We start from the raw sequence: 23,018 nt of genomic DNA, 5'->3' as shown, positions 1-23,018 counted from the left end.
GTGGTGTGGTGCCTAATTCTGCTCCTTCTACATTGTGTAGCCTTTTGGATGTCGGGTGAAGACTTTTTGGAGCTTTTAGAGCTCTTGCTTGGATTGCCTTGAATATTGATAAGCTACTATGCATTAGGATTTGTTTCTTCGCCCCATGCTTCACCATTGAAGGTGGTTCTTTGTGATATCCCCAAGGCACATCCAAATTTTCTAAGTTTGCAAGACTAGTGCTTCTATGAAACTAGCATTTTGTTCACTTCTTAAAATCATGCATTCTTTTAGTATTTGTAACGTTCGTTGGGAATCATCCAATGTTGGGAATGTGTATGATACTCTATAAAGTGTTACAAGAGGTCCTTTCACAAGGCATTCATAACGAGTCCTCTTCGCTCTAATTCATGGGACTCTCGAGTCACACACTTGTAGCTTACAAAGGCAACCTTATGTGCCGCTCCACATAACGTTACTATACTCATTTTCACTTGCTCTTGGTTTGTACTTGGCTCTTGGCTCTAGCTTATGGTGAGTGCTCTTAGTGGCTTGCTTCAGGATAATTCTTGTGTGGACATCATCACTATTTGAGTTGTTTTCCATTTGTCATGATTACTCGTACATGTTTTACTCTGTCCTCATACACATTTTACAATCTCCTATGACTAAGTTCCATTTGTCCCAATTACTCGTACACGTTTTACAATGTCCTCATACACATCTTACAATGTCCTATGACTAAGTGCATAACCTTGTGATGTTGACAAACTCTCTCCCAACCTCTCTTGAGCCCACCATACTCCCAATATTGGGGATAGTCTTTGGGTCTAAAGATACATAGGAGTGGGTTGACACGTACATCAAGTAAATGGAGGACAAGGTGGAAGACCAAAAGAAGAGAGAGAAGATAACCGAGTAACCTTTGAAGGAGACACTTACCAAAAGAAGACTACCAACGATAAGCCATATATGATATAGACTGCCACCCGAAAGGTTCCTACCAACCAGCTCACTATTACCCAAAAGACCATTTAGGAGAATAATGCCCAAAAGAAGGCTACCTCATCAACTATCACCCAAAAAGACAAAAATACTCAAATAACTTACCGACTTGAAAAAGGCTAGTACCAAGGAGAAAGAAGACTACTGCTACCAACAAGGAGATAGAATGATCCTGGAAGAACTAGAGCAAGGAATAACCTCGAGCAACTACAACTAGATATAGCCGTGGTGAGAGACACAGGCTACTTGAAGATGGAAGCATGGAAGTAAATAAGAGATTCAAAGGCACATGAAGGCTGAGCCTTATAATATCCCAATTGAATATATAGCCCACTGTGAAGCAGCAGTGATCAAAGCAGAAAAGGGCACCCTCCAAGGCAAAAGATGCTTGGATAAAGATGATGAAGTAGATGGAGAGATTGAGTGGGGAAGATGAGGCCTTGGGCGAGGAATCCTCAATAGAGGAAACATGAGAGGAAAAGAAGGCAAAATGAGAAAGGATGAGAAAGAGATTGGAGAACAACATAATATAAGCTCTCACCCATTGCGCCACCCTGCTGTTTCCGGCCCTTCTCACTCACTCCAAAGTTGGAGACGCCAGTCCAGTCTTTGGTTGTACAAAAAGCAATCAAATTCTCACCCAAGAAGCCTCACCAGCCTTCCTAAACCTGGCAGCATTCAAGATGCCTGCTGCTTCTCCGTTGTGTTGATAAATCACATTGAAGGACTCTTGAGAATATCCTGTCCCAAAGAATCTACAGCCAACCGAAAAAATTTCCACAGCACAAATTGGCATACTCCCAATATATTTGAGAATTATCCCACTATTAAGACCACCATTACAACAGTCATGTAATTTGAAGACAGCAATTTAAGGCCACTGGTTCTCTGCAGCATGATACAGCAGACCAGGCAGAATGAGCCACAGGAGCAAAGATCCAATGAGATTCGTTTTTTAAAATGAAGAGCATACACTGAATTTGACCAGGTCGTACAACTGAAAGACCACCTCATCTTCCAAGTCATATTTACAGGCGTTTTTATGTCCTGATATTGTACACCAAATGGCATTTCAGATTCCCAGCCTTGCAAAATGTCTAGAAGAACCACGTAAGTAAAGGTTGGCTAACTAGTATTTGTACTGCCTATATTGTCACACGATCATCAAGACGTTGTACAGAACAATGGCCTCAGTCAAGGTAACCAACTTGTAGGAAAACAGTATGCTTGCAGAAATCTACTCGATCAAACTGAGGCACCTGTTTACACAGCAAAACAAGAAATGCCTGAGCTCATGACCCATCCCAACAGTATAACTAGATCACTGCTCTTTCCCACAATGTAGTTTGGCCATATCTATCCAGTCAGAGACTGATCTCAAAGCTTGCTGCTATAACCTGCTGGCATCCATCCTTGCAAGTACGAGCTTGAACTCACACTCTGCTAGTTGACAGCATTCCACTGGCCTCCAAAGAGAAGCACAAGTGGAGCGATGCACAGGCCAGTAGATTAAGGCTACATCAGCTATTCACTCTTCCAGGCATACAATAACAAGGAGAATGCACTGCTTCCGGAGTCCTTGCTGTCTGAACAGACACTTGGGTTATGGTGCCATTGAAAAAGAGACGTGCTGGAGGCCAAGCTTGACCATGACTTGTCTGAAGCCGGACAGGTTTGAAACATGAACACAGCATGGCTGTCGCTTGGGCTAAACAGCCAATTGTGGACATCCCAAAACAATTCCACAGGAAATCCATCAACAAGGATAGTCTGATTTCCCCTGAATTTCCACATTAGCCTCTTCACTTGTACCACAAGCTGTTTGTCGACCCTGATGCACAGCCGGGGCTCTCGACCCCGTGTATTGCACTCAATCGTGATATCATGCATGCCCCCTGTTTCGCCAAACTGTGCTTTAGTGGTGTAGAACCTCTTGCCAAAGATGTGCTCACGGCGTGACACCAAGCCAGATGCAGTGCAAAGGAGAGACTTTGCCTGTGTTTTCTTGTGGGCCTCTTCGGCCATGTCTCCAAGGAGGAGAACAATGTCTTGTTCATACACAAGGGCCAAGAAGAAATTCTGGAGGGGCTCCGGCCCGGATCCGTACTTAGCCGATGAAAGGTCCCAGAAGACATCCACTTTGCTGTCCCCTACGTCAAGTGTCTTGCTGCCCTTCTTCTTCCCAAAGAGCCATGGCTTCATGTCTACCTTGCATGAGCTTTGTTGACAGGAGAAATCTTGCACATTCAAGGACAGGCCCTGCCCAACCAGGGTCTTGCACCATGTGACCGTGACAAGGCGGAAGCGACCTGCGAGCTTGATGCGGTAGAGGCATGTGACAACATTCTGCATGGTGCGGACGCTCCCGCAAGCAAACGAGTCCGCGACCTGGACGCCATACTCGCCGAAGCAGAACGGTAAGTCGAGCATTGTCTCTCCGCTGAGGGGGCTACCAAAGAAAGGTCAGGAGGAGCCCTTCTCTGCTCAAGGAAGATGCACCATAGATGAGCAGCAGCGCAGCTTAAGATGGGTAGGGTTCAAAGGTGCAAGCATATATAACCCAGTTAACAACTGGCTATGAGAATGATACAACTGATGATTATGAATGATGCAGGCCTATTTAGAGACCCAGTAGTGTTATGCCAAGAAAAGGTCAAAGAAGGAGGCATGCAAGGTCAGCAGATAGGCCAACAGACAAGGCTGTCGAATGAGAGAGAAGCAGATATTGTTTCTGATGTTCTGATGACAGACACAGAGAGAGAGAGAGAGAGGCTATGTTTGGTATGGTTGAAGGGGGAGAGCTTCAGGGGGCGGATTAACAGGCTACTGAGAATAGAAGGGAGTTCAGAGGAGGGAAAAGAGAGGGCGCGGCGCTAATTAAAGGGAGAGACTCGAGAGGAGAAGGCATATTAAACGCCTGAAGAGAAAAGGTGAAATTAGCAATTAGCCCACAAAAGAACAACACAAGCCCAAACCGGAGACGTTTGAACGGCAGCCGCTGGGAGCAGAGACACGGCACAGACCGAAAAACAAGAGTGAGAGAGACCAAAGGGTCCCCCCCCCCCCAAAGAGTCTCACTCTCTAATGTTTCTCATCATAAATCTTGCATTGGGATCTCTGGGTCCTCCCCAATTCCCCACCCACCTAACATTCCCTTAGTTTTCACACATCTTGGTTTGTAGTGCAATTTTCTCGATTGCAAGTGAAACATCTTGGTTATGCTTTTCAATGCAAGATTTGTTGGTAATTTGACAAGTCCTTCCTCCTATTTTGCACCCCCTTTTGCGTCAGGCATCGCATGTTGATGAAATTCTCGTGCCCCCTCTCCCCCCCCCCAAAAAAAAGATAGCTCGAGAACGCATGCAATACACACCGTTATCCCACCAATTGGACTGCCCCGCTTTGGGGAATCTTGGTTATAATTAGCTCAGCCCTTAATTTTCAAGGTCAGAGTTTGAATGTTTTAGTTATAAATCCTAGCAAGGGTTACAGGCTTCCTGGGTGCCAACTGTGTTATTAGCTCACCCCTAAAAATAAAGGGCTAGTAAAAAAGCTATTTCCAACGCATTGTGTAATCCTTTCATTGACACACAAAAGGAAATGCATCAACTGAGTATCGGGTTTGTATCACAAGTTTGTGTCGCAGGCCCAATGCCCCTTGACAATTGACTTTTGTTTTATGACAGTGTCCATCCCAGTGGAACAAATGCCCCCCCCCCCCCAAAAAAAAAAAAAAAAAAAAGATTGACTAGCATGTGTTAACAAACATCCCCTTCTTTACTTGGTGGTGTATCTTAGAAATCTCTTCTTTAATTATCGAGTTGTGTGGCATCTTCATGGGTCCACATAGTGTGTAGAATGATCTCACATGAGTGGATATCTCAAATGATGTCATCAATCATATTCACCTAAGAGGTTGCATGGCAAGCATGAGATTCAAAAATCCAATTATTGTCTTGAGATGGAGGAAAATCTCCAATTAAGAGGCTCCCAAAACTTTGGAGCATGGCCCACTCCATCTTTCATGGAAGCCCATCCACCAACTATTGCCCTTTGATCCATTTTTGACTAAATGTTCATCCGCTTATGTGAATTAAAAATAGCAACTAAAAATAGTAGCTCCCTCCTTTAAAAAATGAGGTAGGAGGTGAGAGGATGGAGAATTGTGTAGGAAGAGTGCAAAGAATGGGGAAGCAATGGAGATGGATTACCTATTCATTGCCAAACATAGTGAGGTGGACATGGAGCAAATGGAAAAGACTGCGTGCGAAGGCATCAAGGTGTTTGGCAAAAGAAGGAAGTCAAAAGCCCCAAAGAACAATGCTAGGTATTTTGATCACATGTGACTTTCTTTCTCCAGAGAATCAAGAAGAGGTATGCCAACTTTGCTACATGTGGTATCTTCTTATTCTTCATGGGAAGAATCCCTAGAGAATGAGAGTTTTTGCACTCTTTGACTCAGACTATTCTTGTTCAACAAAAGTTAATGGGTAAGGATTTCTACTTTTCCCTAGTCAATGTAAAACGAGGGAGGGATCGGATACTAACATTAGGAATTTAGAGAAAACTTTGTGTATGCTATCCCCCCTAGCTCCTGGTCTCTTCTCTTTAGTCCTAATGATATTTTATTTCATGAACTATCCTATTTGGATCACATTTCCATGCTTGCAAATTTGGTTGGACAGAGAAGTGGGGGTGTTTGTAAAAGCCATGGTAAGGGTCTTATATGTCCCACTACTGCCTGCGAATGGTCTTGTTTGGGCTAGGAAGAAGGCATGCATGCTTTGGTATAGGAGAAAGGAGACCCCTATGTGTCTTAAAGTCTTTGACCCGCGACATTGAAATGGTGGTTGAAGTTAAGTTCACAATGCATGTTGTTTGTGCCACCAAACTAGCCATTATGTAAGGGATTGCAATACCAAAGGGATGAATAACAACAACCCAATAGCTATTGAGATTGTGGTATTCATGTTTGCAAGCATTGCTTTCTTGTGGTGGACTCTTCATTCTCACAAGCACCCACTCATTCATGTGAAACATTTTTTACAACCGCCTTCAATTTAAAGATTTGCTAGTTTTTAATAAGGTTTTGGATGACATTTCATAGAACTATAACTAAAATTATCTTGACTTAAGACTTCTTCCATGAAATTTTAGAAGGTTTGTTCTCTATTTTGCCATTTGATTCAATCTGAACCTTGGTTTCCATGAACTTGCAAAATTTCTACGAGGGTAATTGAGGACTTCATTGATGTTATTCCTCCCACAACTTGACTATGTACCAAGGGATTAAGAACACCTTCACATGAGCAAGGATTTCTAGGTTAGCTGTTAGCAAGTGCAAAATTGTCGTGGGTGGGACCATTGCATTTTTGCATGCTTTAAAGGTTCTTGCCTCCTCCCACACACTACAAGGGAGGTAGCCAACTATTAGCTAATTGGTTAGAGATGGCTGCCCTTCTTTATTGAGGCCTATCAGTGCCCTTTAAGGCATTAAATGTCCATGCCACCACATCATGTTAAGACCCCCCTCAACTCTCCATATCTATCATTTCCCCTACACCTTTCTTCAAGGCATTAAACGTTCATCCACCACATCATGTCAAGAAACCTCTCAACTCTCCATATCTATAACCTTTCCCCTAAACCTTTCTTTCCATTCGAAAAAAGTGGATTCTTCTTGCTTTATCCTACTATCCTCCAAATTCTCTAAAGGGAGTGAGCCCTGAAGTGGAAGCATGGAGCAAGAGAGAGAGAGAGAGAGAGAGAGAGAGAGAAACAAACAGACATACATACATACATAAGATGTGGGAACTCCAACAGTAACAATGTGTGAGTGGCCTTCCCTTTATTCAAATGTCACTGAAAAAATGAAGAATGATGTGACAATGATGGGTGCCCGCTAGCTGTAGTGTATAAGTGTGTGGGTATGTGGGTATTGTCAATGTAATTAATACATAGTTGGCTAGACATAGGTGCCTTTACCCCCAACAACCTCCCACTTAAAGGGGAATGTGTCCCTAGTGAGGAAAGAACGAGAAGAAAAAAAAAAGTAACAAAGTACAAATGTACATAAGTACAATAGGATGAGGAAAGATATCATCTCACCCAACGCCCATCAACTTCCTAAGGAAGGCAAAACCCTTTACTAAGAGACTTTTAGTGAGCAAATCTGCAGGATTTTGGTCAATTGAGATCTTGACAAGCTCAATGGACTTGTCCTCAATGACCTCTTGAATAAAGTGGTAACGCACCTCAATGTGCTTCATCTTTGCATGAAAGACCGTATTCTTGGCCAACTGAATAGCACTTATAAAATCCGAATGTAGTGTAGGGACCACATTAGTAATGCCAAGGTCTACTACCACACTACCTAACCAGAGAGCCTCTTTGCAAGCCTCAGTGGGGCTACAACATACTCTACCTTTGTAGTAGATAGGACCATGCATTTCTATACCCTGGATATCCAAGAAATAGCACCTTCAACAAAAGTGAAAACATAGCCAGAGGTGTAGACTTCCTACTGTCTGCATGTTCTGTAAAATCAAAGTCAATGTATCCCACAACTCATGTACCATGGCCACCATAACATATGCACATAGTTGTTGTGCCATTCAACTATCTCATGATAACCTTGACCCAATGCCCTTTGCCAGGTGTAGCCATATAGCGTGTCACAACTCCCATTGCAAATGCTATGTTAAGACGAGTGGCTATCATAGTATACATCAAATTGCCCGCTACTGAATGCATAAGGGATCTTGGCCTTCTGCTCATTAGAGACTATGGACAACCTGACTAACATTTATGTGAGAAGGTAACTAATAGCCAATAAGGTTAACATCCTACATATGAAACCGCTCAAGGACCTTCTGGATGTACTCCTTCCATGATAAGTAGAGAAGCCCCTAGTCTTTTGCTTTTCCTTTCTTTGTGTGAGTGTGTGTCTCACAAATACAAAGAAATAGTACGACAAGAAGCATATGCACATGAGTGTTCTAAAAACAATAATGTCTTTGGTGATGAGTATTAATTGAATGCTCAACCTAGCTCAATGAGAAAATCCATCTCAACCTATATACTACACACTAGATGAACTTGTTTACTTTAAAAAAAGTTAGTTGAGAGTCAATATTAATAAATCATCTTCCAATACCCTAATAAATTTAACCAAATAGCAATTTGTCACAAATAGATGGAGAGAGAGAGAGAGAGAGAGAGAGAGAGAGAGAGGTCTTTGTGCAAAAATTGATCAACTTATATGTGCGTGATGGTGAGATGAACTTCACAAGAGTAACATCATATACATACACACTATCAAGTGCCATGCTTAAAAAGAACATGCATGCTTGTCAATTTTTAGTTCAAGGAGAACCATTCAATGCCATCATGCCTTTGAGAATATACCCTAATATAAATGGAAAACATTTAAGCCTCTCATCACCATGATGTTATAGGAGAGAATCATCATCCTTTTGCAGATAATGCCTCTGCAAACTTGCACCATTATACATGCCAAATTGAATCTAGAGTTAGGTAGCACTAAATTATGCCTAGCTATAGTTGAGATAGTGAAGTGTTCCCTAAATTATAGACCTAATTAAGTCCACCACCCAAACTTAAACATTGAAGTTGGCCTCCATGTCGTTGGATTTGTCCCACTACTCAAAACCAAACCCCTAAACTCAAGACATAAAAAAATCCATACGGGAGATCAGTGTGCCTAACAAATCATTGAAAGTAAGTGCCCACTCTAATAGAACTCAAGAGATTCCAACATCCATACAAGGGACTAACATGCTCTACATTCCCCTCACAAGCTTACTTAGATGTTGTTAGAAACAACTACAATTAATTCTTCATGCCATCCAAGTTAAGAATTTCCAACCACTTTATAAAGGGCTCATATGTTGTATAATATGACTTAACAAGATTAATTGTCCTAATGTATCCTACTTAAGGAATATCTTGAAAGGTGAGAAGGATCGAAGCTTGCATGGGAGAGCTACGGCGGGAGAGTAAGACTAAGAGAGAGAGAGATACTCACAATGCAGGAACTCCAACAGTCACAATGTGTGACCGGCCTTCCCTTTATTCATTTGTCACTAAAAGAATAAAGAATAAAAGTGATTGTGACAGGCGCCCAATGCCTGCAGTGTGCAAGCGTGGGTATTATCAGTGTAGTAATACACAAGCAGCAAATTGGAGGCGCTTTTACCTCCAACAACCTCCCACACTATGACTGTAGCTCTGTGACTGCATAAATGCATCGAACTTATGATACCATTCCCTAGGTGCCTACTTCAAGCCATAAATACTTTTCTTCAACTTGCACACTAGGTGCTCCCTGCCAGGCTCTACAAAGCCCTTAGGCTGCTCCATGTAAATCTCATCATGCAAGTCCATGTAAGAAAGTCGTCTTGACATCCATTTGGTACAAGTCCAAGTCAAGTTGTGCAACAAAAGCCAAGACTAAGCGCAGGGTGGTCATCGTAATCACATGAGAGAAGACCTCATCAAAGTCAACACCATGCTTTTGCTTAAAACCCTTTGCTACCAATCTAGTCTTGTATGTTGGCTTGGGGTGTCCAGGGGTACTTTTCAGCTTGTACACCCACTTACATGGCAGAGCCTTCTTGCCATCAGGCAAGGAAACCAAATCCCAAGTCATAGTCTTATACAAGGAGTCTATCTCAAACTACATAGCCCTCTCCCAAGAGTGATTGTCACCCCTATGCATAGCCTCATCATAGCTGAGAGGCTCTCCTGCATCTGTAACCAAGACATACTGCATGGAGGGAAAATCTATCAGGTGGGCGTCTATCTCTAGTAGAACGCTGCACTACAAGGTCTGCTGCCTATCCAACATTCTGGCCATGAGCATCTGCTATTGTTATAAGCTGTCCAACTGGCTGTATGGGAGCTCATGGCTCCTCCTGAAATATAACGTTGCATATCTCCATGTCTCTCTCAGGTTGCCTATGCATCTTGTCTTCATGGAAGATTACATCATGGCTGGGGATGACTTTTCGAGCCTGCGGATTCCATAGATGATAACCAATCTCTCATGCATCTCCACAACCAAGGAATATGCATTTAACACTCTTAGGATCCAGCTTGTTACACTTGTCCTTGGGCACATGGCAGAATGCCTCACATCTATAGACACCTAAATGTCCATAAGAGGGAGGCTTTCCTGTCCATACCTCCTCTGCAACCTGAAAATCAATGGCACTACAGGATGATCTATTAATAATATGCACGGTAGTTGTAACTGCCTCATCCCAATAGTGCTGGGGTAGGCGTGCATGGCTAAGCATATTGCTAACCCTTTCCTAGATGGTCCTATTTATCCGCTCAACCATACCATTCTGGGGAGGGGTGTAAGGGGCAGTCAACCAATGGGACATGAGACTACGTGTCAATGCAAGTACATGATGTACATCGCGCACAACAAAACTACTACCAAAAGGAAACTACAACCTAAGATCACCAATGCTAACAATCTCAAGAGACCTATCATCATCCAAGTGCACAGAACCCGAAATAGAACGATATGAATGGAACCACTCTCAGCAAGGTGTCACATGAAAGGATGCACCTAAGTCCAAGAGCCAACACTATGCATACATAGAGTGTATCTTTGTCATTTATGAAGCACTAGATGAAGTTGTTGCAAGGATATAATCCCCAACACTATCCCCGGGCTGCATAACATTGATCTCTTCATTTTTAACACTTGACTTAACAGGTATTATGTTGCAATTGGAAGACTTTTCTTGCACTTTCTCTTTCCCCTTGTCTTTGCACCTTTCATTGCGCATTTCATGACACTGTGGCCTTTTTTTCCACAATGATGACAAGTCAGATTTTGCATTTCTCCCACGAGACTTACTGCACAACTTGTTGCGCGACCTGGATCGAAATTTCTATGAATCCCATCCACGGCCATTACCACAGTCATTCTTTGCATTTCCATCATGTCGGCCTCTAACTATCAAAGCATGAGACACATGAGAGGCATCCAAATTCTTATGGTGTATCTCTTCCTACATAAAAGAGCTCTCAACATCAGATAACTTTAGAGTAGTGGTAGAAGCACATAAGGTAGTGTGAAATACATCCCAAGACTCATTAAGAATTGCAAGCAAGAACAACGGAGTGACATCCTCTTTGAAATCAATACCCTGCAAAAACAAGTTCTTAAGAATAACGTGAAACTGGCTTAGATGAGCTGACATGGTCACATTCTCTTTCATGCGGAGATCCATAAGTTGTTTCAGCCAATACATTTGACTTGCAGGACTTTACTTGTCATAGAGGTTCTTAATCTTATCCCAAAGCTACCAAGCACTCTGTGCTTCCTCAACCACATTGTAATGCACTTGTTTAGTGAGAGACAAGATGAGGGTGGACTTGCATAACTCATCAAGCTCCATCCATTCGTCATTAGTCATAGTTTCAGGCTACTTTTCACTCAACCTTAATGGCTTTATCTACAATTTCTGCACCAATTCCTCCTAAACTTGGCTCTTCCAATAGGCATAATTCATACCATCAAGCTTAGTCATGTTGAAGATAGCACTGTTAGTGGAAGAAGATGCCATACTGCAAGCTGAAACAGTGCAGACAATTCAAAAATTCATTGTTGTAAATTGCAAAAAATGACAAAAAAACCACTAAAACCAAGGCTAAATGGCGAGAAATGAGTATTTATTGATATTGCCCACCAAATACTATCAAAAGTACATCAAATCAGGATGATTCAACATGAAAAATACATGATAGTCCGAAGATATATACTTGCTGTAATTTATGATAGCAATGTACAAAGAGAGCTGACAGAAGGCAAAACCCAATATTCAAAGCCAATCACCGATTGCTAATGCAAAACCAGCATCAAACCGGCATAAACAAGCATGTAACAGTCAAATTGACACGAGCCAACACCCAAGCATGTCAGACAAAGTCCGCCAGTAAAGTCAACAAACCCCCCAATCAATAGGGAAAAATGTACATACCATTGTCAAGACCTGACACAAGTTAGTGCCTGGTCAATGAATACAAAGCTGAATCATCCCAAGTACATCTACACGGGTCAAGGCATATCAACCATGCATCATCCACAAGGAGATCTCAGTCTTAAGTATCCAAAAGCTCAATATGCATAACCCGCACTGCTCAATGTCTGATAAGCATACAAAGACGCTCCCAGTGGCATAAAAGTCGTAAGTGTCAAGCGAATAAGCTCAAACAAAGCATGTAAGAGCACCAGTGTGGTGGAGTATCCAAGATCATACATCAATAAGACATCTAGAGCAGATGAGAGGTCAAGTATCCAATGATAGCATCCAATGTCATAAAGACAATCCCAATCAATCTCTGATGAGCCAAAGCAAGATCAAAATAAGCTCCACAATATCCAAAGTCAAGTCCAAATGAAGCTCCATTAGCATTCAAGTGTCCAAACAATGTAACTAGTATGTGTAAGCATCAAGCATGTACCAACGGGTCATACACAGACCATAGATATAACCTCTTTCACAAAGCATGCTAGTGAAGACCAATGTTAGGTAAATGCCAATCAATATGGAGCTCAAAAAAGGCTCAAAATACATTATGGAACCACCCAAAGCATTTGCCAACCTTCATTTGCATCCCAATAGTCATATGAAACACTCGGGAAGCACTCATGACCAATAGGCAAAGCATAAAGTGATTCAATAAGCTTCAACCCTGGAGTGTATGGTAGTTATTTACTATGTAAAAGTGAGTATTTCATGCCACTAAATCAGCTTCAAATGATGGCCAATCAATAGGCATACATTCCCCTAACATTTGAGGACCATTCGAGACCAATCGGGCATCAAATGTCAATGCCAACCAAGCATAAACATAAAGTCCTAATGTAACACTATTTGTGGCTGCCTATGGACTGTGGAAAATAGTCATGGACTGAGGTAAATCAGTCCACAAATCAATGCCAATGATAACCACCAATGCCGAGCATCAAGGGGGTGTTTCCAAGTGCCAAATGGTGTTTTCAAGCTGCCAATGAGTGCCAAGGGAGTGTTGAAGTAAAAAACGAAATGCAAGCCTTCAAGCTAGCCCAAACTGATTTGGGGCCTGTGGAAGGGTTGGGCAATGTCAAGGCAAGGTTGCGGGAGTAGTCAAGGACCCCCATGAGCTCCCTCTTAAAGGGCAAAGTTACCAGTAGAGTGTAGGCATCACAAGAAGCAAGAGGACATGGCTACCCTGCTTCACAAAACCTGTGGACTGAAGTAAAATAACAAAAGAGAGCTCCAATACCTCTGAAGGAATGCCCTAAGGGTGCCCAAATGGGCCAGGTAGGTGTTCGGGAAGTCGGGGAGTGATCGAAGGAGCCGGATATGGTTGCCAAGAGTGAGAACCAATGGTGTAGGGATTTGAATGAATGCTGAAGGAGTCATGGACCAAGCTCAAATTCTCAAGCAACCATGCTCTGATACCAGTTGAAGGGTGAGAAGGATCAAAGCTTGCATGGGAGAGCTATGGCAGGAGAGCAAGAGCAAGAGAAAGAGAGACTCACAATGTTGGAACTCCAACAGTCACAATGTGTGACCGGCCTTCCCTTTATTCATCTATCACTAAAAGAATAAAGTGACGGTGATGGGTGTTCGCTGCCTATAGTGTGCAGGCGTGGGCATTCTCAATGTAGTAATACACAGGCGGCCAGGCGGAGGCACCTTTACCCCCAATATTTTCATAAAAATATGAAAAGTTATTGATATATATACATTGAGTTAATTTTAGCTAAAAGAAATCTTGCTTGATTGAAATATATAGCTAGAAGTAATGGCACCCCTAATCTAGCATGCTTCCTTAATACAAAATCACTCCCATATAGTTTCATATGCTGTCATGTCATTAAATAATAGAGATAGCAATGAAAGTTCATTTTAGATGTGAATAGATATGTTTAATTAATGAAATATTGGGCATATACAAAAATTATGCTAGATTATTTAAATATTGGCAAGTGAATGTTCATCTGTTTTCCCAAGTTTACATGCTAACCCCCAAAACCAAGCGACTTTAGTTTTAACTATTGATTAAGAGACCATAATAGTGTCTCCTCCAAAGAATTCTTGTATTCTTGCACTCCATATTTCTTGCAAGAAAATACTCATTGTAGATTGAAATGCAATTTTCTTGCTTCGTAGTATAGAGAACTTGGTCAATCTCAATATGCATGCCTCCATCTTCTTAGCATCACTCATTTTGGCCATGCTATCCTGCATCCAAAATGACTCCAATGCCTTTCTCTAGATGTTATGGGATTTGCATCTATCCCAGAAGAGATGTATGAGTGTTTCAAGCTCTCCACATGTGCAGCTTCCCTCCTAGATGCAACAAAATCTCCAAGCAAAAGTGCTTTCGTTCAAAGGGAGTGGGAGAAACTAATTCTTAGCCAATTATCTTACGTGTAGTCAATTGAACTCCCCAAGATTTTTGCATTTTGTCAATCACTTCAATTGACTATTTTTGCTTTATTGCATACTTGAGCTACTACTTCATTGTTTTTTTGCTAGTGATCTACCACATATAGGCCTTTCTTTACAAGATACACGTCTTTTGTACCAAGCATCTCTACTATGGTTGGCTTACAAGGCTGCACCCAATACATGTTCTCCTCCTTGCAAAGGGCTATGTCTCTGCCATTCCTCATGCCTTCCTTTACATCAACCCCAATTGGATACCCAAGGTACCTAAATATTTGCCCTTTATGTACAATCCTTCCCTTCCACTGCAAATCAAATACATAATCTTCGGTCACACTTATAAGTGATAATTTGGAGAGATTGATTGTGAAACTTGTAGTTGATCCATACAATTCCAAGAGATGTAAAACATCAGCTACACTTTCCTTTCTTGCATTGAGCATCATTAACAGGTTGTTTATAAATCCATGACCTACTAGTTACTTGCTCTTGTATTTGATACCCTTGATATCTCCCTTTTTAGTCATTATCTCTAGCATTTGAAACAAAGGATGCCTGGCTAAAGCAAACGATAGTGGACTTACTGGGGCATCCTTGCCAAACACCCTTGCCCACTTGAAATGGGGCCAACAAAGTACCATTAAGAGCTATGTGTGCATGTGCTTGGCTTGCTAAGCAATGAAGGGAGCTTAGCTATTCTACAATGAATCCCATATTTTCCATGACCTATTCAAAAAACCTCCAATTAATTCTATCAAAAGCTTTTTTTACATCTAGTTGGAGGAGTACTACTTTCTACCCTGATGCTTTGACCCAGTCAATAGCAATAATGGCACATTCTCTAGCAAACTCCTCCCCTTAATAGACCCATATTGGTGCTCGCTAACATGTTGTTGAATGATAAGTGTTGACCTATTGGCGATTGCTTTTTTTTTCATCTTTTAGGCATCAGTAAATATAATCTCCTCCCCTTAATAGACGCATACTGCGTTGTAAATATAATCTCCTTTTGGTTCATCTTTCAAGCATCTTCCTCTGGAATTGCAATAAGACTCTCCTTAAATGTCATATGCTTTAAACTACTAAGATACTCATATGAGCTGCAATTTAAGTCCAGGACCATCTTGTTATTGTAAAATAGGTAAAGCTTTTTAGTCTCTTTTGCTAATGCAGCTTTCCTAATCAATTGTACACGGTGTAAAGTCACTAATTCATCTTTACTTAGTTAGTAAGGATTTCCAACACCTCCTCCACTCACATCAATTCCTCCTACTCTTACCTACACAACTAGGAGCCCTATAGATTGATACAATGCAAATTGTGGTCGTGAATTTTGCCCAAGGATTGGGAATGTTAATTTTTCATGTCATCTTCTAGCTTCCATTGGCCCCTTGTATCATATAGCTACAAGCCACTTGTGTGTAAATGGGGAGGGTTGGCTATCAGGAACTTGTGGGTCCCTTCTATTCTTACTAGCTCAATTGCTTTTAGCTCTAGCAACACTGGAGCATGGTCATATAAGAGGCATTTGTAGTCCAACCTCTATGTGATTACTACTAGAAGCCATTGCCCATTGCTGGTGCTATACCAATTGTTGAGTCATGCCCAGTAGCTCATATGGCTAAGGGAGTTATATGTGTGCACTAGTTGTAAGTAATCCATGATATCCACTAAAGCATGTTTTTCCCCTACAACGTTCTAATGTTCTTGCTCTCTTCACATGTGCAAGGTTGCATCTATGGAGGCATCTTTGAGTTTAGTGATCATGTTAAAATCCCCACCTACTAGGCCATTCTTTATGTTAAGCTCTTCCAATCCAATCAACATGTTTGTCCTTTCTCTACTGTTATTGTGACCATAAATGTTAATAAGGTCCATGGTTTGACCATTCCATTCAATCTCCACCACTAAGGTCCTTCCATCTTTAGATAAGAATTTAAATATATAGCTCTTCATTGCTATGAAGCGCATTGATCCTTTTATAGTCAAGTACCTCCCACAAAGCATCTATATCCCTTGTGGTAAAACATATGCCCCCCCGCCCCCCCAAGAATGCAACTTATGCTCTTTTGCCATTATTGCGTCAAGATCTTAATGAAGCATCCATCTCTAGAACATGCTTCTCTTGATTGAGCTATTCAGGACCTTGACATTGCATGTAGCTAATCTAATTTGATCCGTGATCATTTTTATTTTTCTTAGGAATAATATGCATCGCCTCTTTCTCTTTATTATGATTGTCTTTTTCCTAGTGACTTTGAACCCCTTGAGTACCAAAACTAGCATTCTTTTCTCCTGGATGAGTTTGTGCTTCAAACCAGTTGGTGTTGTTTGTTTTGAAGCCTCCCAGATTGCTATCTCTAGACACCAATATGATTTTTGCATCCATCTCGATCTATTCCTTTCTAAGACGATCTAGGGGAATACGATTGAGATGTGCGAAAGTGCTTTCTGTACCCCTAATGTTTCTTGGGAATGCAACCTTGTGACATTTTGGGCCCCTTCATTAGCTACTCCTACTTGATTATGATTTGTTGACTTATTCTTGTTGTTTCTGATTGTAACCCATCCATCATCTTTATATTCACTTTGTTGTGTATTTTTTTCCTTTCTCAATATTGTCTTTATGTTTGCCATTTGGCACTTCAGCCCATGTTGCAAGGTTGGCTATGTTTTTTACAATTCCTCCTCCTAGGGTATTTCTAGACAAACTCCAAACTCCACAGTTATAGCAAGAGCTAGAAAACTAGGTCCAAGTATAAGCTTAAGTGAGCCCATCATGGGAATATCCACGTCCACAAACTCTGGCTTCAGCTCATTGGTGTTCCACAATAAGCATACTCTATTCCTAAAGAGGTGAGCAAGGGGAGGGACATAGATAAGTTTACCAATACCTTTGGCAATGTTGAGTAGAAGATCCCACAAGAATGTGGGTAGCTTAGGAATCTCCACCCATATTGAACACTAATTTCTGATGGTGTCCTTCCTTGTTACGAATGAGGAAAGAGATGGATGCCTCGTATAGTGGTATCCAAGTGGTATGTCTTTTATTTTGCAAATACACCACACATGTAATTTCCATATAGTACTTACTTTGGTCGTTAATAAGATGTAGGCTACCGCAATTCAAGTTAACCAATCTACACGATAGCTCTATGTGAGCTCAATGCATCAATGCTATGTTACATATTCATCACAACCATTAGAAGTCATATGCTCATAAAAACACTATTTGATTCATTCACACCTTTTTGTGAGAATGAACACAATTTCTCACTCTTTTAATTTCTAAACATGCAAGCCAATAAGGTTTAGCAAATCAAGACATGGGCTAGTTTGATGAACTCAAATGATTCTAAGAGTCAACTTATAATTATGGTTAGCATTGATAATTGGCCCCAACTTCATTCACATTCTCAATCAAATAATGTATTATTTTATGGCATACAAATTATATATTATTCTAGGGTAGATCAAGCCTTAGATTACCCACTATATTTTATGCATGCTCATGAGGTCATCCTTTTTCCACATCTACAATGAAAGGTCACAATGAGCAATATATCTATGCTAAACTAATATTAGATGCTCCTTTTACCATAATCTTGTCTCACTCACAGCTTTCCTCTTAGTTGCGACCAAAGAATGTCATGCAAAGGATCAAGAACAAAAGTGGGCCAATAATGATTTTTGAAAGACTAAACATATATATAGTTACATCAAATTTTTTTACAATATAATGCCAAAAAAAGATCAATTATGGGGGAATACAAGATATGAGAGGAGGATACGAGAGAATAATAGTATAGTGTGGATTATGTTGACATTCCTTTTAAACATAAGAGTTTTGTTCTTTCATAGGGAGGAGGTGAACTAATCAATCAAGAAAGGATTTTGTTTTATGGGTACCGTACCATTGTATGTAGTGGCTATCTCTTTTATTTTATGTTGATATTGGAAGTTGCTATGTAAGTATTACTACATAACATTACTAGAAAGTATGTATGTTCTATGAAGTTCATAATTGAAAAAAACCATTTTGTTAAAAACATGTGCTATTTTTTGAAGTATGTAAAAAACAAGTGTTCATTTTAACAACATCCATCCCTTATGTATCATGGACTAGGTAAAATCAAGTGCAAAATCTTGTTTGAGCTTAGTTCCCCAACTTTGAGCTTTGGGTCAACATGATCATCTACTTATGTGCAAGACATCTTAGTAAATGATTGCGATGTCTCACCTATTATCCAACAACTCGTGTATACGCAACAACTAGCTTGATTATGAAATTAAAGGAGTAGTTTTTCAAGCATAGCTTTATAAATCACATGTCAAAATTAAGTCATTGTTATCTTAGTTGGCTTGCAAGTAGTAGCAATGTTAAACTTTTGTTAGTAATACATTTTGAATTTGATTTTGTCCTTGTATTTAATGTGTTGCATAATATATCCCTTGGTAAGTGTTCAACTAATGGCATCATACAAGAATTTTTGAAACTATAAGATTTACTAATAAGTTTGACAACATACAATTGAAATATGTTACCCATCACGTATGTTGAATAATGAGAATTCTCTTAAAAGCATCATTTGGGTTTTTTATGGTCTTCTTCACCATACCATTGTCTCAATTATAGCTTAAAATTTACGATGGAATCATAAACACGACACTCTCTTTGACCAACCAAAATTTTGAAGGCTACAAAGTTCGTAGTGACTCAACTACTCATGTTTCCATAAAGTTGGTTTTTCAACTTCAAGAGCAATGCCATGCATGCGAGCTCTGAGTTCTAAAAAACTTTTGAAGAGAGATGTGAAGTGCAACTTTTGAAGAGAGATGTGAAGTGCAACTTTTTCAAGCTCTTATAGAAATTGTTAAAACAAATTGACCCTAAAATAATTTGCATGATATCTTGACCATGTAACAATAGTTACATTAAGCAAACACTCCATGTTTTACTAGTTTTAGGTTTCAAGTGGCCTTGGATGAGTTTCCTACATATATTACCTAGTTTGTTTACATATATGTTCCATGATCTACATTTCGTAACCTTCAAATACCACAAAAAAAAGAGGAAAAACTTGCCCGATGAAGGTATGCTCAATCTCTAATATCCACATTGTATGCATTTAAAGGGACACACTCATTTCATGACAAAAGGTGAGACGGCATGCCATAAGAACATGTACGTTGATCCTTGATGGAATTGGTTACATTAAAGTCAATTCAAAGAGCTTTAGAGGAACTCCTATAATAATACCAAATATTAAGTCAATTCAAACATATTTTGGAGGGACTTCTTTTATGGGTTAAGCAAGGTGCTTATGATCATACTTTGGATATATATTCAAATTATTGCATTATTAAAATTACAACTATCATCTTGTAGACAACAATAAAGCTTTCACCTTGTGATATTTTGTCTCCTCTTGCCAATTCTATTTGAATTTCAAGGTTAGTTGGCCTTTCAACTAATTTTGCAAACCATAAAGTGTAGATGAGTCTTAGAAGGCATTGTCATGATCTCAATACATGCCATCTATAAGAAAATAAGCATTGGCTCATTTGGTTTTTCCAATGTGCAAATTAAAGTGCAAGGGGTATCGATAACACAACTAGGCATACCAAGAATCTCATCAAGTAACACTTACACTCGATGTATGCAAATGTCTAAAGAATGATTCTATGTAGTTTAGGGTGGTCGACAAGATGTTTCTTTCCACCATGTCATGCACATGCCATGTTTATGGCTAAGAAAATGATTGTTAAAAAGAGTGAGAATTGTAACGTCATGATGTGAATATTTTAAGAGGTGAATAATATCAAATAAAATTGTTAATGTCAAATAAGGACTTCACATGGCTATCAAAATCTATGTTGCCTTTATGGCACAAAGGCCTTTTTCCCCTCAAGGTGTAATGGACATGTGCATCTATACATTTAAAAGTTGTGAGTTATTTCATAAGGAGTCCCTTTGTAACAAAGCTAGAGGTTGCATATAATGCTTGGATTTTAAACAAACAAAATTTATTTCCACATAATTCGAATAAGAAAGGAGAGCATGGTCCATAATAGCCATGCAAGTGGATAACTGTGCTTTCCATGTGTTGAAATACTATAGATAGAGGAAGTTGCAAAAAAGTGGAATAATTTCCTTTTAATTTGAGACTAAAAACTTGGGTATAATTCACCCACGCACCTACTACTTTGTTACTTATTACTATTTCTAAAGCTAAAGATCAAGCTCTGTAATAAGCATTCATCTAACTACTCGATATTTCCTAGTGGTATCCATGGAAAATGAACTTTTGCAAATACATGTTTTAGTGTGAGGTGGGAGAGAAAGAGTCATCGAGTTAGGAGAGGCATGCATTAAGAGCTCATAAAGCCTAATTACTCACATTTAATCTATTTAAACATATAGTGTCCGAGAGCACGTGTCTCAAACTTGGATGCAATGCCGAGTTTGGGACCTTAGGCCATCCTAAGCATGTCCTGGGAAGCAAATTCCATAGATAGCAAGTGCACATAGGTTGAAAGCCCTAGCATGAATGGAGAAACAATTGCCAATGAAAACTCACAGGCGGAGAGTAGTAGGGGACTCACACGCAAAAGAGTTAGCATGGTGACTGTGAGAAAGTGGTGCACTAGAAGCATGGTGAAGTAAGAAAAAGTGGTGCACTAGAAGCTTTAAAAAAGGAGGTAGCATCTCTCGACACCAAAGAAGATAACAAGGTGTGCATTGAGGCTAGTTTGCTATTGGTGTTAGAGATTCTGGCACACTGATCGTGTATAAACACATGGAAAAGAACAATCCTAGGATGGCTAAAAAGGTCACTGAGTTAGGAAAGTTAAGCATGCATTAAGAGCTCATAAAGCCTAATTACTCACATTTAATCTATTTAAACATATAGTGTCCGAGAGCACGTGTCTCAAACTTGGATGCAATGCCGAGTTTGGGACCTTAGGCCATCCTAAGCATGTCCTGGGAAGCAAATTCCATAGATAGCAAGTGCACATAGGTTGAAAGCCCTAGCATGAATGGAGAAACAATTGCCAATGAAAACTCACAGGCGGAGAGTAGTAGGGGACTCACACGCAAAAGAGTTAGCATGGTGACTGTGAGAAAGTGGTGCACTAGAAGCATGGTGAAGTAAGAAAAAGTGGTGCACTAGAAGCTTTAAAAAAGGAGGTAGCATCTCTCGACACCAAAGAAGATAACAAGGTGTGCATTGAGGCTAGTTTGCTATTGGTGTTAGAGATTCTGGCACACTGATCGTGTATAAACACATGGAAAAGAACAATCCTAGGATGGCTAAAAAGGTCACTGAGTTAGGAAAGTTAAGCATGCATTAAGAGCTCATAAAGCCTAATTACTCACATTTAATCTATTTAAACATATAGTGTCCGAGAGCACGTGTCTCAAACTTGGATGCAATGCCGAGTTTGGGACCTTAGGCCATCCTAAGCATGTCCTGGGAAGCAAATTCCATAGATAGCAAGTGCACATAGGTTGAAAGCCCTAGCATGAATGGAGAAACAATTGCCAATGAAAACTCACAGGCGGAGAGTAGTAGGGGACTCACACGCAAAAGAGTTAGCATGGTGACTGTGAGAAAGTGGTGCACTAGAAGCATGGTGAAGTAAGAAAAAGTGGTGCACTAGAAGCTTTAAAAAAGGAGGTAGCATCTCTCGACACCAAAGAAGATAACAAGGTGTGCATTGAGGCTAGTTTGCTATTGGTGTTAGAGATTCTGGCACACTGATCGTGTATAAACACATGGAAAAGAACAATCCTAGGATGGCTAAAAAGGTCACTGAGTTAGGAAAGTTAAGCATGCATTAAGAGCTCATAAAGCCTAATTACTCACATTTAATCTATTTGGACATATAGTGTTTGAGAGCACGTGTCTCAAACTTAGATGCAAAGCCGAGCTTGGGACCTTAGGCCATCCTAAGCATGTCATGGGAAGCAAATTCCATAGATAGCAAGTGCACATAGGTTGAAGGCCCTACCATGAATGGAGAAACAATTGCCAATGAAAACTCACGGGCGGAGAGTAGCAGGGGACTCACACACAAAAGAGTTAGCATGGTGACTATGAGTCGATGATGGATACCAGTAGTGAAGTAAGAGAAAGTGGTGCACTAGAAGCTAAAAAAAATGAGGTAGCATCTCTCAACACCAAGGAAGATAACAAGGTGTGCATTGAGGCTAGTTTGCTATTGGTGTTAGAGATTCTGGCACACCGACCGTGTATAAACACATGGAAGAGAACAATCCTGGGATGGCTAAAAAGGTCACACTTGATGTAGATAAGGTTTACAACAATGTACTATAAGGTTCAACAAGAAGGCAATCCTTATATTTTTCACTAGGAAACCGCCTAAGTCGATGGATGTAGCTTGCTGGTTCAACATGATATTGCAAGGCGGAAAGGGAGTCATCAACCAAATATACTATGGTGGAAAAGGATTTTTCAAAGTCATATTTGACAAAATGGAAGTTGCAAAGCAAGTAATATTGTAGGGCAATTATTTTTGGGATCTTGA

The 23,018-nt window shown here is 40.3% G+C and overlaps 1 protein-coding gene across 1 annotated transcript; it reads right to left on the bottom strand.

Moving 5' to 3' along the window:
• Positions 1-1,126: 1,126 nt before the first annotated feature.
• Positions 1,127-4,007, bottom strand: LOC148035267 (uncharacterized). The gene has a single exon (XM_087680267.1). The coding sequence runs from the start codon at positions 3,412-3,414 to the stop codon at positions 2,509-2,511; it is 906 nt and encodes a 301-aa protein (XP_087536393.1). The 5' UTR covers positions 3,415-4,007; the 3' UTR covers positions 1,127-2,508.
• Between the last annotated feature and the right edge of the window lie 19,011 nt (positions 4,008-23,018).

Source organism: Lygodium microphyllum, chromosome 6, assembly GCF_053477565.2.
Source record: "Lygodium microphyllum isolate KBCC chromosome 6, Lygodium_microphyllum_v1.1.10, whole genome shotgun sequence".
Classification (NCBI taxonomy): Eukaryota; Viridiplantae; Streptophyta; class Polypodiopsida; order Schizaeales; family Lygodiaceae; genus Lygodium; species Lygodium microphyllum.
Note: the sequence above shows the minus strand (reverse complement) of the source record. Positions and strands in the feature narration are given on the sequence as shown.

Bases quoted from the DNA above. Each gene is read 5' to 3' on its own strand.
- LOC148035267 (XM_087680267.1), bottom strand. From the start codon at position 3,414: ATGCTCGACTTACCGTTCTGCTTCGGCGAGTATGGCGTCCAGGTCGCG.